This window comes from Nycticebus coucang, chromosome 10, assembly GCF_027406575.1.
Source record: "Nycticebus coucang isolate mNycCou1 chromosome 10, mNycCou1.pri, whole genome shotgun sequence".
In the NCBI taxonomy this organism is placed as follows: Eukaryota; Metazoa; Chordata; class Mammalia; order Primates; family Lorisidae; genus Nycticebus; species Nycticebus coucang.
Window position 1 is genome coordinate 91,506,983 of NC_069789.1, and position 14,372 is coordinate 91,521,354.

A 14,372-nucleotide genomic window follows, 5' to 3' on the forward strand; every position below is an offset into this window, starting at 1 on the left:
AGTGTATGAGAGTTCTAATTTTTCTTTCTTTTTCTTTTTTTTTTTGTAGAGACAGAGTCTCACTTTATGGCCCTCGGTAGAGTGCCGTGGCATCACACAGCTCACAGCAACCTCCAACTCCTGGGCTTTAGCGATTCTCTTGCCTCAGCCTCCCGAGTAGCTGGGACTACAGGCGCCTACCACAATGCCTGGCTATTTTTTGGTTGCAGTTCAGCTGGGGCCGGGTTTGAACCCGCCACCCTCGGTATATGGGGCCGGTGCCTTACCAACTGAGCCACAGGCGCCGCCCTAATTTTTCTATTAATATACCTTCGCCAACCCCTGTTATTTCCCTTTTCTTTATTTCTTTTTTTCCTTTTATTTATTTATTATTTTTTTGGGGGGGTGTTTGTAATTATGGCTGCTCTATTTGATGTAATGTGGTATCTTATTTTGGTTTTGACTTGCATTTCTTCAATTATTAATAACACTAAGTATGTACTGCTTGATCCTTCATCTTTCTTTAGAGGGAGAAGAGGTTCTTTATATATTCTGTATAACAGACCCTTGTCAAATATATGACTTGTAAATATTTCATCCCATTCTGTGAGTTGCCTTTTCACTTTCTTGATATGCAAAACTTTGGTATGCAAAAGTTTTTAATTTGGATGAAGTTGAATTTATTCTTTTTTGCTCTTGTTTTTGACATCATTATTTAAGAAATTAATGCCAAATCTAAGGTCTTGAATATGTGGTATTTGCCCTCATGTTTTCTTCTAAAAGTTTTATGGTTTTAGTTCTTAAATGTTTGATTTTGATCCATCTTGAGTTAATTATTATGTATGGTGTGTGGTAAGGGTATAACTTCATCCTTTTACATATGGATATCCAGTTGTCCTGACACTATTTTTTAAAATGATTGTTCTTTTCCTCCATGAATGGTTTGGGTATCCTTGTTAAGAATTAATTGACCATAGTGCTCGCTTCGGCAGCACATATACTAAAATTGGAACGATACAGAGAAGATTAGCATGGCCCCCGTGCAAGGATGACACACAAATTCGTAAAGCGTTCCATATTTAAAAAAAAAAGAATTAATTGACTACAGATGTAGAGGAGGTTTATTTCATTAATCTATACATTTATCCTTGTGCTAGTACCTAACTGTTTTGGTCACTGAATCTTTGTAGTGAGTTTCAAAATCAGGAAGTATGAGTCGTCCACCTTTGTGTTGTTCTTTTTCAAGATTGTTTAGAATTTCTTGTATTTCCCTATAAATTTTAGGGTCAGCTTTTTATTTCTAAAAAAAAAAAAAATAGTTATTGGGACTTTGGTAAGGACTTTACCGAATCTGTATGTCACTTTAGGAAGTACTGCCATCTTAACAGTATAAAGTCATTCAGTCCATGAACATGAGATACTTTTCCATTTATTTAGTTCTTATTAATTTCTTTCAGCAATGTTTTGTTGTTTTCAGTATACATTTGTTGTGCCTCCTTGGCTAAACTATTCCCGAGTATTTTTTTTTTAATTATACTGTAACATTGTTTTCTTAATTTTCTTTTTGGATTTTTCACTGCTAGTATATAGAAAAATAATTGCTTTTTTGTATGCTGATCTTCTGCAACTTTGCTGAATTTGTTTATTAGCTCTAACAGTTGTTGGTACTATTTCTAGAGTCTTCTCCGTATAAGATCATCCCATCTGCAGATAGAGATAATTTTACTTTTTCTTTTTCAATCTAGACACCACTGCCCCCCCCACCCCCACCCCATGGCTCATTGTTCTGGCTAGAATTTTTAGTACTATGTTGAATAGAAGTGATGAAAACTGACAGACATTCTTGTTTTGTTCCTAATCTTAGGGAGAAAGTTTTCATTTTTTTCACCATTGAGTATGATATTAGCTGTAAATGTATATGACCTTTATTATGTTGAGAACATTTTCTTTTACTCCTAATTTTTAAATGTTTTTTGTTTTTGTTTTTATCACAAAAGGGTATTGGGTTTTCTCAGATGCCTTTACTCCTTCAATTGAGAAACAATTGTGTATGTTATTTGTTCATTCTGTTAATTTGGTGTATTAGATGGGTATGTTGAACATACCTGGCATGAAATGCACTTGGCCATGAAGTATATTCCTTTTATTGTGCTCCTGGACTCCCTTTGCTAGTATTCAAGGATTTTCTCATCTATCTTTATAAAAGTTATTGATAAAAATAAAAATTTTATAGAAGTTATTGATTATAGTTTTTTTGTAATATCTTTGTCTTGCTTTGATTTCAGGGGAATGGTAACTTCATGGACTGAATTAGGAAGTATTCCCTCTATTATTCTGTTTTTTGGGAGCGGTTTGAAAAGGGTTGTTGTAGAATGGAGAAGCATGAATCCTATGTATTCAATTTTGATATGAGGACATTTAATGACAATTAAGGTTATGGGGGGGGGAAGCAGAAAGAGGGATGGAGGGCGTGGGGTGGGGCCTTGGTGTGTGTCACACTTTATGGGGGCAAGACATGATTGCAAGAGGGACTTTGCCTAACAATTGCAATCAGTGTAACCTGGCTTATTGTACCCTCAATGAATCCCCAACAATAAAATTAAAGAAAAAGAAAAGGGTTGTTGTTAATTCATCTTTAAATGCTTGGTAGAATATACCAGTGAAGCCATCAGGTCCTGCACTTTTTTTGAGAGGACTAACTTTTTGATTATTGGTTTAATCTCTTTAATTGTAGTTCTATTCAGACTTTTTCTTTTTTGAATCAGTGCTGGTAGTTTGTGTTGCTAGGGGTTATTCCATTTCATGCAGGTTATGCAGTTTGTCCATGTACAGTTGTTCATATTATCCCCTCATAATCTTTTTTATCTTTATAAAGTCAACAGTAATGTCCTATATTCTCTTTTCTGATTCTAGTAATTTGAGCCTTCCTTCTTTTTCTTCAGCTTAACTAAAATTTTGCCTAAAAAAAGTGTTTTGATCTTTTCAAAGAATCAGTTTTGTATTTCATTATCCATAGTCTGTGTTTCTTTTATCTCTGGTCTCTATTATTTCCTTCTGCTAGCTCAAGGTTTATTTGAGCTAGTTTCTTTTTTTAGTTGCTTAAGGTGTAAAATTAGGTTATTAAGTCAAAGTCTTTCTATTTTTTCCTATTCATTCATTTATTTATTTATTTTTATCAATACATAATGGCTGTGCATACATATGGAGTACATTAAATATTTTCATCATGCATACAATGTGTAATGATCAAATTGGGGTATTTAAGATACACATAACCTTAAATATATATCATTTCTTTGTGTTGGAAACATTTCAAATCTAGCTAGTTTGAAATACACTATACATTGCTATTAGTAACTATAGTCACTCTGCCCTGCTATTGAGCACTAGAACTTATTCCTTCTATTTAACTGTATGTTTATACTCATTAACCAACCTCTCTTCACAGCCTCTGGCCTTCCTAGCTTTGGGTAGTCATCATTCTACTTGCTATCTCCATGAGATTTCCCCCTCTGACACATGGAGCAGAGTGTAGTAATATCAGCCTCGCTCACTTCAACCTCAAATTCCTGGGCTCAAGTGATCCATCTATCTCACCCACCAGGCAGCTGGGGCTATAGGTACACATTAACATGCCTTGCTAATTTTTCTATCTTTTGTAGAGATGGCATCTTGCTCTTGACTAGGCTGGTGTTGAACTCCTGGCTTCAAGCAATCCTCCCACCTCAGTTTCCCAAAGTTATTGGATTACAGGTGTGAGCCACTGTGCCCAGCAAGATCAACTGTTTTAGCTCCCACATATAAGTGAGAACATCCAATATTTGTCTTTCTATACATGGCTTATTTCAGTTGGCGTGATGACCTCCCAATTTTTTTTTTTTATGTAAGCATTTGCAGCTATAAATTTCCCTCGAGTCTCACTTACATAGCACTCCATAAATCTTAATACGTTTTTATTTTCCTTTGTTTCAAAGTATATATTTTCTGATTATTCTTGTGATTTTTTTCTTTGATTTATTAGTTGTTTAGATTGGGTTTGATTTCCAGTTTCATTTCCTAGTAGTCAGAGAAGATTCGCTATATAATTGATCTCTTTAAATTTGTGATTTGTTCTATTTCTAAGGTCTGTCCAGGAGAATTTTTGTGTATACTTGAGAAGAATATGCATTCTTATTGATGGATGGAATTCTTTATATGTCTCTTTGGTTTAATGGTTTATAATGTTCAAATCTATTTTTTTTATTTATCTTGTACAAAGTTTTATCATTTTTCAAAGTAGAATACGTTCTCCAACTATTATTGTAGACTATTTTTTTTCTTTCAATTCTTGCAATTTTTTCTTCATCTATTTTGGGGCTCTGTTGTTAGGTATGTATGGTTGTAACTGTTATATTTTCTAGATGGATTGACCCTTTTAGCAACCAAGTCCTTTTTTAATCTCTTGTAACAATTTTTCATGTAAAGTCTGTTTTGTCTGATATTTGTGTAGCAAATCCATCTTTCTTTTGGGTGTTTGCATGATATATATTTCTCCATCGTTTTACTTTTGATGTGTATGTTTTGGGATCTAAAATAAGTCTCTTGTAGATAGCATGTACATGGATCATCTCTTCTTTGTCTATTCTGACAGTCACTACCTTTTATTTGGAGAGGTTAGCTCATTCATATTTAAAGTAATTACTGAAAGGAAGAATTTGTTTGCTATTTTCCTGTTCGTTTTCTGTATGCTGTATCTTTTTTATTCCTAAGTTTGTCCATTACTCTCTTTGGTGTTTGATTTTTGTTGTGTATTATTTTGATTCTCTTACTACTTTCTTTTCTGTATTTTTTAAGTAATTTTTGGGGGGATACCTACTTACCATCATTAGTATATAAAAAACATGTTTCTATACATCCCCATTTCTCCTTCTTTATATTGTTATTGTCTTAGATCAAATGTTTTTATATTTTGTACCCATTAGAGTAAAGTTATTATTTTATAATTTGTCTTTTAAACCATTTATGAAGAAAGAGTAGTTATAAACCCAAAATACTGGTCATTATATTTACCTGAGTAGCTACTTTTTCCAGTGTTCTTTATTTCTTCATTTGGCTTCTGTTTGTTGCCTACAGTCTTTCATTTCAGTCTGAAGAATTCCCTGTAGCATTCCTTATGGGGCAGATTTAAACTCCTTCAGCTTTTGTTTATCTTGTATTTATTTCTTCATTCTTAAGGACAATTTTTCTGGATATAAATTCTTAATTGACAGGTATTTTTCTTTCAGCGCTTTAAATATTCTATTCAAGAATCTTTTGACCTCTGTATTTTTTACCAAGAAATCAGGTATTAATTTTATCAAGAACTCCTCATACATGATGAGTATATTTTCTCTTGCTGCTTTCAAGATTCTCTCTTTATCTTTGGCTTCTAACATTTTGATTATAGTATGTCTTATTGTGGATCTCTTTGAGTTTATTGTTTTTTTTTTTGTTTGTTTGTTTTTGGCCGGGGCTGGGTTTGAACCCTCCACCTCTGGTATATGGGGCTGGCACCCTACTCCTTTGAGCCACAGGCGCTGCCCCTCTTTGAGTTTATCTCAATTTGAGTTCATTGTGCTTCTTAGATATGTAAATGTATGCAGTTTATCAAATTTGGGGTTGTTTTTTTTTTTTCATACTGTAGAAATCTTTTTATTTTGGGTAAAAACCCACAGTCATTTTGGGGAGCTGTAATTAAGATTTAACAGCATTATAATTCTAACAAATAACTTAAATATCCTTGTGAGATAAATATAGTAATATTTTATGGGTATTTTGGAACCCGACAGTATTAAGACTACAAATCACACTAGCCTACATCTATCACCAATGACTCATACTGTTTCTTTCTAATGAATTGACCATTACATTTCCAAAGTTCTGAAATGGCCAACAGACCATAGAAAGATAATTCTTTAGGCTCCTGCTTGAAACCAACAGCTTCAGCAAACTGCTGGTCTTGATTCAGGGCCAAGAATTTGGGGGATTTTTTATCCATTATATTTTCTAGCATTCTCCCTCCTCCTTTCTCTTTCTTATTTCCTACCCTCATTATGCAATTTTGGGGATTTTTTTTTTTTTTTTGTCCATTATTTTTTCTAGTATTTCCTTGCTCTGTTCTCTTTCTTCTTTCCTACCCTCATTTTACATATGCTGATTTCAGTGACCACATAGCTATGTTGTCCGGACAAAATTTCAAATTAGGCAAAACAAAGGGAAGACCCTTACAGCAGACCCCAAGGAAACTCCAGTCAGGTTTAAAATAATTCCTTGGGAGCAAGGTTCACTTGACTTCCTCTAGAACCACATGCCTGCAGTGACAACATGGGCAACCATCTTCAAGGCTGCCATATACTGGAGAGTGGGTGGTGTCTAGGGTAAGTTAAAGCAACACAAGAAACTGGTGCCCTGTTTTTATAGCCTCTCTTATGACTAAACATCCACTTGGTAGCTATAAACTTTTGACTGTCTTCCAGAATCCAATAAGGTTTATTGTGATAGTTTTTGCCAATTTTTTCAATGTTTCCTGGGGAGTACCAGTAGCTAGAAATTCCTACTGTGCTATTTTCACTTAGCCATTATCTTTTGATATATTGCCTCTGTCCCCGTTGTCTCTTACCTCTTTTTTTGGAACTTCAGTTACATATATCAGACCTACTCAGTGTGCATTCCTGAATTATACTGTCTCTTGTATTTTACATCTTTTTGTCTCTTTTTCTTACTGTGCATATTTTCTTCTAGTTTGTTTTTTATGTCACAATTCTCTTCTTAGTTTTGTCTAATCTTTTATATCTATTCATTGGTTTCTTAATTTGGTTATTATATGTTTAACTCTAGAAACTAAAAAAAATCTAACATCTAATTCTTTCTGTAAATTACTTAATACTAAGCATATGATTTATTTTATAATATCCTATATAGAAATTCCTATATAGAAATTCAATTACCTAATTCTTGAATTACCTAATCCTTTAATCCTCTAATACCAAGGCTTAATTTAGTAATAAATGATGAATATACTCAAATGAGTATAAATAATCATTTGAGGCCTAGGATGACGTTCTCTTCATTCAGAGAAGATCATTTTTTGTTGATAATAGTAAGGGATACTGAAAATCTGGGATCACCTTAATTAGTTCCCAGGGATTGAGATCAAGTGATATTAAGCTGGGCTTTTTGGTCTTGTTGGGGACCAGTCTACATCTGTTGCATAATTATTCCTAGGATGTAGTCTTCCTGTTTCCAAGCCAAACTTGGAACTTTACCAGGGCCACTGCTATTTTCTCACCCTGGACTCTCATTTGTATGTCCCTAGCTACATGTGTCTAGTAAAATAGCCTTTTCTCCATCTTTTTTCTATTTGCAAACACATCTGGGGAAAAGCAGCCTCAAATTTAAGAGTTATCTCCATTTTCTTTTTTTAATCCTGGACCTTGACACTTATTTTTTTGTCTTCTTAGTTCTCCTGTACCTTCACACAGATACACACATTAATGTTTTTGACCCCAGCTTTTTAGAGTTTCTTAAAAGGATCATTGGCTTGAATTACCTAATCCTTTAATCCTCTAATACCAAGGCTTAATTTAGTAATAGATAGTCAAACTTATTTGGGGGTTACCTATATGAAAAGTATATAGAATTGTAAGTATTTAGATAAATATAAAAGATTATTTTTTCTTTTTTTTAATTTGTTAAAAATGCATGTGGCTTTAAAGAAAAAAATTTTAAACTTTTGTGTGGGCCGTAAGGTTTTAGATGTAATGCATATGACAACTATAACAAATGATGGGGGTGGGTGGGCAGTGGACCTACAATTTTGTGAAGTAGTACAATATTAACTCTTAAGTACCTTGTGGAAGAGGTTAACTAAAGCATTATTTTTCCCTAAAGCAACCACTAAAAACAATTTTTAAATGTATATAGCTAAACCATCTAGTAGACAAAATGGAATTGAAAAAAATTTTTCAAAAGGGTAGCAGGAAAGTAATCAAAACACAGAGGTGCCAAACAGGAAATAAAAAATGAAATGGCACACCTGAATCCATCCATGTCAGTAATTACATTAAATAATTTAAACCAGCACTCTCCAATAGAACTTTCTTCACAATGGAAGTGTCTTATATTCCTATCACAATACATAGCCACTCGCTATGTCTTATATGCCTATCACAATACATAGCCACTAGCTATATGGCCAATGAACACTTTAAATGTGGCTATTGCAATTGAGGAATTACATTTTTAATTACCTTATTTTAACTTTGAATGGAACCATTTGACTGGTGACCATTGTATAGGACATAGATGTTGATATTCCTATTGAAAGGCAGAGATTAGTAGCACTGATTTTAAAAAGAAAGAAAAGCAAGATCCAACTATATGTCATATGCAAAAAACACACTTTTTTATGTGAACACAGATAAGTTAATAGCAAGTGGTTGCAATCAAGCAGTAAATATACAAAGGCTGGAGTGACTATGCTAATAGCCGATAAAATAGACTTAAAGAAAAAAATAAATAATTAAACAAAGAGATATTTCATACTGGTAAAATCTGCTACAACCAGATAGTTTTAAAGGTAAATTATAATAACTAAACCTTCAGGAAAGAGATGATTCCAATTTTACACAATTCTTCCAAGGAATCTAGAAAGTAAGCCCCACCTAACTCATATTAAGATTTTAGAATAATTTTCATCTGAAAACCAGGAAAAAGACATTCTTAAAAAGGGAAATTTCAGGCTGATATCACTGATGAAGAAGATGCAAATTTAATACAATGGATTAATAAGACAGCATCATCAAATTGTGTGAATCCTAAGAATATAAATATGGTTTAATATAATGAATTTGATTTTAGTATCTTAATTGGAAAAAAGGAGAACAGTGATCATCCACTGAATGCAGAAAAATGGTTGGTGACATCCATGATTTCAGGAAAAAACTGAAAACAGAAATAAAAGGGAATTGTAATATAAATGTATTTAATGTGGAGACTTTAGAAGCATTTTTCTTAACATTCAGAATGATCCACTGATGCCTTTATAACCACCTGAACATTTTACTAGGTGTCCTAAATAGGTCGTAATATAAGGAGAAAAAGAGGTATAAAGATGGGAGGAAATGAAACAGACATTATTCACAAATGATACAACTCTATATATAAAACCTAAAATAATGTTCAAAACATTTGCATTAGTATCAGGATGGTGAGCAATTGAGATTGATATAACATCTCTATACCTTCCACTCCCAAACTTGAATTTTGATATATTGATTTAAAACTTAAGTTAGAAAAAAGTTTAAAAGATACCACAAAAGGTGCTGATACAATTCATTATTTTTATGGAAAAAATTTTAAATTATATTCCCACTCACAAGACACAAAAATAATTTACAAGTAAATTCAAGACTAAAATGTGAAGATCAAGAAAATGTTTAGCACCATGGAGGAAATTGACGACCTTAAACAGAGCACTTTTAGTATGATAGAGTTGGAGTTATGTGACAGCCAGCGTCTAATTAGAATTTTTAATCTGATTATGACTTTGTAATTTTGTATTATAGGAAAGTTAAAGGAGGGAATATTGATGTGCATCCATCAGAAAAAGCACTCATTGTTCAATATGAAGTGGAAGCTACCATTCTTGGAGAAATGGGAGATCCCATGTTGGGAGAACGAAAGGAATGCCAAAAAATGTAAGTTTATTTGTGCACATTTTGCAAGTGGTAACCTTTATACAAATCTGATGTTATTTCAGTCTGCATAGATGATAAGTGATTATGACATTCTTCCATACGTACATCATTGTAATGAAGGAGAGATATTATAAATATGGAGTATATTCTAGAGAAAATAAGGTTTTTGTAAGTTTAATATTGAAACATGTATTATAATTTATCCCATTTAGTAAGTGCATATAATAGAATATAAACTACTAACTTGTGAAATCAATCATATGAGATATGTTTATGTGGGCTTTTTTTAGCATAATTTAGGAAATTATTATCTTAAGGGATCCTGTATTCATTCTTCCTTGGAAACTTCAAGAAGTAGTATGATTCCCAAATGGAACACAGACCTCGAATTCATTCTTTGAAAAATCTCTGAAAGATGCAAAAATTCTCAACAAAATCCTAGCTAGTAGATTACAGCTTATCATCAAAAAAGTCACACATCATGATCAAGTAGGTTTTATCCAAGGGATGAAAGGCTAGTTTAATGTATGCAAATCCATAAACATTACTCACCATGTCAATAGCAGCAAAAACAAAGCCCATATGATCCTCTCAATAGATACAGAAAAAGCATTTGATAAAATCCAGTATCGTTTTCTAATTAGAACACTGAAGAGTTTAGGCATACGTGGCATATTTCTTAAACTGGTTAAAGCTATGTATGACAAAACCACAGCTAATATTTTACTGAATGGAGTTAAACTGAAAGCTTTTCCACTTAGAATTGGATCCAGACAAGGTTGTCCTTTGTCACCATTATTATTCAACATAGTGCTGGAAGTTCTAGCCAAAACAATTAGACAAGACAAGAAAATAAAGGGCATCCAAATGGGAGCAGAGGAGGTCAAACTCTCTCTCTTTGCTGCTGATATGATCTTATAATTAGAGAACCCCAAAGACTCTACCACAAGACTCTTGGAAGTCATCAAAAAATACAGTAATGTCTCAGGATATAAAATCAATATCCACAAGTCAGTTGCCTTTGTATATGGCAACAACAGCCAAGATGAGAGGCTAATTAACACAGCTCCCTTCACCATAGCCCCAAAGAAAACAAAATCCCTAGGAATATACCTAACAAAAGAGGTGAAGGACCTCTATAAGGAAAATTATAAAACCCTAAGAAAGGAAATAGTAGAGGACTTTAACAAATGGAAGAACATATCATGCTCATGGCTGGGAAGAATCAACGTTGTTAAAATATCTGTACTTCCCAGAGCAATCTACCAATTCAATGCCATCCCTATTAAAATACCAGCATCCTATTTTCAAGACTTGGAAAAAATGATAATGCGTTTTGTATGGAACCAGAAAAAAACCGGTATAGCTAAGGCAGTTCTTAGTAACAAAAACAAAATCACCATACCAGATTTTAGGCTGTACTACAAGGCCATAGTGGTCAAGACAGCATGGTACTGGCACAGAAATAGAGACATAGACATTTGGAATCGAATAGAAAAGGAGGAAATGAAACCAAAACTTACAACCACCATATCTTTGATAAACCAAACAAGAACGCACACTGGGAGAAAGATTCCCTATTCAATAAATGGTGCTGGGAGAACTGGTTACCCACATGTAAAACTGAAACTGAACCTACACCTTTCTCCACAAAATTGATTCAAGGTGGATAAAAGACTTAAATTTAAGGCATGAAACGATAAAAATCCTCAAAGCATAGGAAAAACACTGGAAGATATCTGCCAGGGGAAAGACTTATGAAGAAGACTGCCGTGGTAATTGCAACAAGAACAAAAATAAACAAATGGGATTTAATTAAACTGAAAAGCTTTTGTACAGCTAAGGAGACAACAACCAAAGCAAATAGACAGCCTACCCAATGGGAAAGGATATTTGCATATTTTGAATCAGACAAAAGCTTAATAACTGAGATCTATACAGAACTTAAATTAATCCACATGAAAAAACCAACAGTCCCATACATCAATGGGGAAGAGAGATGAACAGAACCTTCTTAAAGAAGACAGACGAATGGCTAGCAAACATATGAAAAAATGCTCACCATCCCTAATTATTAGAGAAATGCAAATTAAAACCACCCTGAGAGATCCTCTAACCCCAGCAAGAATGGCCCATATCACAAAATCTCAAAACTGCAGATACTGGTGGGGATGTGGAGAGAAAGGAACACTTTTACACTGCTGGTGGGACTGCAAACTAATACAACCTTTTTGGAAGGAAGTATGGTGTAACCTCAAAGAATTCAACCTAGACCTCCTGTTTAATCCTGCAATCCCATTACTGGGCATCTATCCAGAAGGAAAAAAACTTTTTATTATCAAGACAGTTGTACTGGAGTGTTTATCACAGCTAAGTTTACAATCGCTAAAATGCAGAAACAGCCTAAATGCCCCTCAACTCAGGAATGGATTGGCAAGCTGTGGTATATGTATACCATGGAATACTATTCAGCCATTTAAAAATGGAAGTTTTACAGCATTTCTATTAACCTGGATGAAGGTGGAACACATTATTCTTAGTGAAGCATCACAGGAATGGAGAAGCATGAATCCTATGTATTCAACTTTGATACAAGGACAGTTAATGACATGGTAGGGGGTGGGGGAAGGGGAGAACAGACAGAGGAGGAGGGAGGGGGTGAGGGAAAGGAAAAGAAAAAAGAAAATAGTGACTAATTCTCACGTAAAGTGGATTTAATTTTGACCAAAGTACATTATTTGAGCAATAATTTTTAATTCAACTTGTTTGTTGTTTAGAATATTGCATCCTCATTTATAAGTGAATTATGTTTGTAATTTCCCTTTATAATTATATATTTTTTCTTTTTTTTTTTTATTGTTGGGGATTCATTGAGGGTAAAATAAGCCAGGTTACACTGATTGCAATTGTTACATAAAGTCCCTCTTGCAATCATGTCTTGCCCCCATAAAGTGTGATACACACCAAGGCCCCACCCACCTCCCTCCGTCCCTCTTTCTGTTTCCCCCCCCATAACCATAATTGTCATTAATTGTCCTCATATCAAAATTGAGTACATAGGATTCATGCTTCTCCATTCTTGTGATGCTTTACTAAGAATAATGTCTTCCACATCCATCCAGGTTAATACGAAGGATGTAAAGTCTCCACTTTTTTTAATGGCTGAATAGTATTCCATGGTATACATATACCACAGTTTGTTAATCCATTCCTGGGTTGGTGGGCATTTCAGCTGTTTCCACATTTTGGCGATTGTAAATTGAGCTGCAATAAACAGTCTAGTACAAGTGTCCTTATGATAAAAGGATTTCTTTCCTTCTGGGTAGATGCCCAGTAATGGGATTGCAGGATCAAATGGGAGGTCTAGCTTGAGTGCTTTGAGGTTTCTCCATACTTCCTTCCAGAAAGGTTGTACTAGTTTGCAGTCCCACCAGCAGTGTAAAAGCGTTCCCTTCTCTCCACATCCACGCCAGCATCTGCAGTTTTGAGATTTTGTGATGTGGGCCATTCTCACTGGGGTTAGATGATATCTCAGGGTTGTTTTGATTTGCATTTCTCTAATATATAGAGACGATGAACATTTTTTCATGTGTTTGTTAGCCATTCGTCTGTCGTCTTTAGAGAAAGTTCTATTCATGTCTCTTGCCCATTGATATAAGGGATTGTTGGCTTTTTTCATGTGAATTCATTTGAGTTCTCTATAGATCCTAGTTATCAAGCTTTTGTCTGATTGAAAATATGCAAATATCCTTTCCCATTGTGTAGGTTGTCTCTTTGCTTTGGTTATTGTCTCCTTAGCTGTACAGAAGCTTTTCAGTTTAATGAAGTCCCATTTGTTGATTTTTGTTGTTGTTGCAATTGCCATGACAGTCTTCTTCATGAAGTCTTCCCCCAGGCCAATATCTTCCAGTGTTTTTCCTATGCTTTCTTGGAGGATTTTTATTGTTTCATGCCTTAAGTTTAAGTCCTTTATCCATCTTGAATCAATTTTTGTGAGTGGGGAAAGGTGTGGGTCCAGTTTCAGTCTTTTACATGTAGACATCCAGTTCTCCCAACACCATTTATTGAATAGGGAGTCTTTTCCCCAAGGTATGTTCTTGTTTGGTTTATCAAAGATTAGGTGGTTATAAAATGTTAGTTTCATTTCTTGGTTTTCAATTCGATTCCAAGTGTCTATGTCTCTGTTTTTGTGCCAGTACCATGCTGTCTTGAGCACTATGGCTTTGTAGTACAGACTAAAATCTGGTATGCTGATACCCCCAGCTTTATTTTTGTTACAGAGAACTGCCTTAGCTATACGGGGTTTTTTCCGGTTCCATACAAAATGCAGAATCATTTTTTCCAAATCTTGAAAGTACGATGTTGGTATTTTGATAGGAATGGCATTGAATAGGTAGATTGCTTTGGGAAGTACAGACATTTTAACAATGTTGATTCTTCCCATCCATGAGCATGGTATGTTCTTCCATTTGTTAATATCCTCTGCTATTTCCTTTCTGAGGATTTCATAGTTTTCTTTATAGAGGTCCTTCACCTCCTTCGTTAGGTATATTCCCAGGTATTTCATTTTCTTTGAGACTATGGTGAAGGGAGTTGTGTCCTTAATTAGCTTCTCATCTTGACTGTTATTGGTGTACACAAAGGCTACTGACTTGTGGACATTGATTTTATATCCTG

At 34.2% G+C, this 14,372-nt stretch overlaps 1 protein-coding gene and 2 non-coding genes across 7 annotated transcripts in view; 2 read left to right on the plus strand and 1 right to left on the minus strand.

Moving 5' to 3' along the window:
- KIFAP3 (kinesin associated protein 3) overlaps positions 1 to 14,372 on the plus strand; it is a 157,231-nt gene that overhangs the window by 3,985 nt on the left and 138,874 nt on the right. For all 5 annotated transcript variants that reach the window (XM_053606013.1, XM_053606014.1, XM_053606016.1 and 2 more), the window contains exon 2: positions 9,564 to 9,695. In XM_053606013.1, the coding sequence (XP_053461988.1) occupies positions 9,564 to 9,695 (132 nt within the window). The remainder of the gene's footprint in view (positions 1 to 9,563; positions 9,696 to 14,372) is intronic.
- Positions 956 to 1,062, plus strand: LOC128597837 (U6 spliceosomal RNA). Its single transcript, XR_008383394.1, has one exon. It is a non-coding gene; the product is annotated as a U6 spliceosomal RNA (small nuclear RNA).
- On the minus strand, positions 5,835 to 5,971 carry LOC128597985 (small nucleolar RNA SNORA2/SNORA34 family). The gene has a single exon (XR_008383514.1). It is a non-coding gene; the product is annotated as a small nucleolar RNA SNORA2/SNORA34 family (small nucleolar RNA).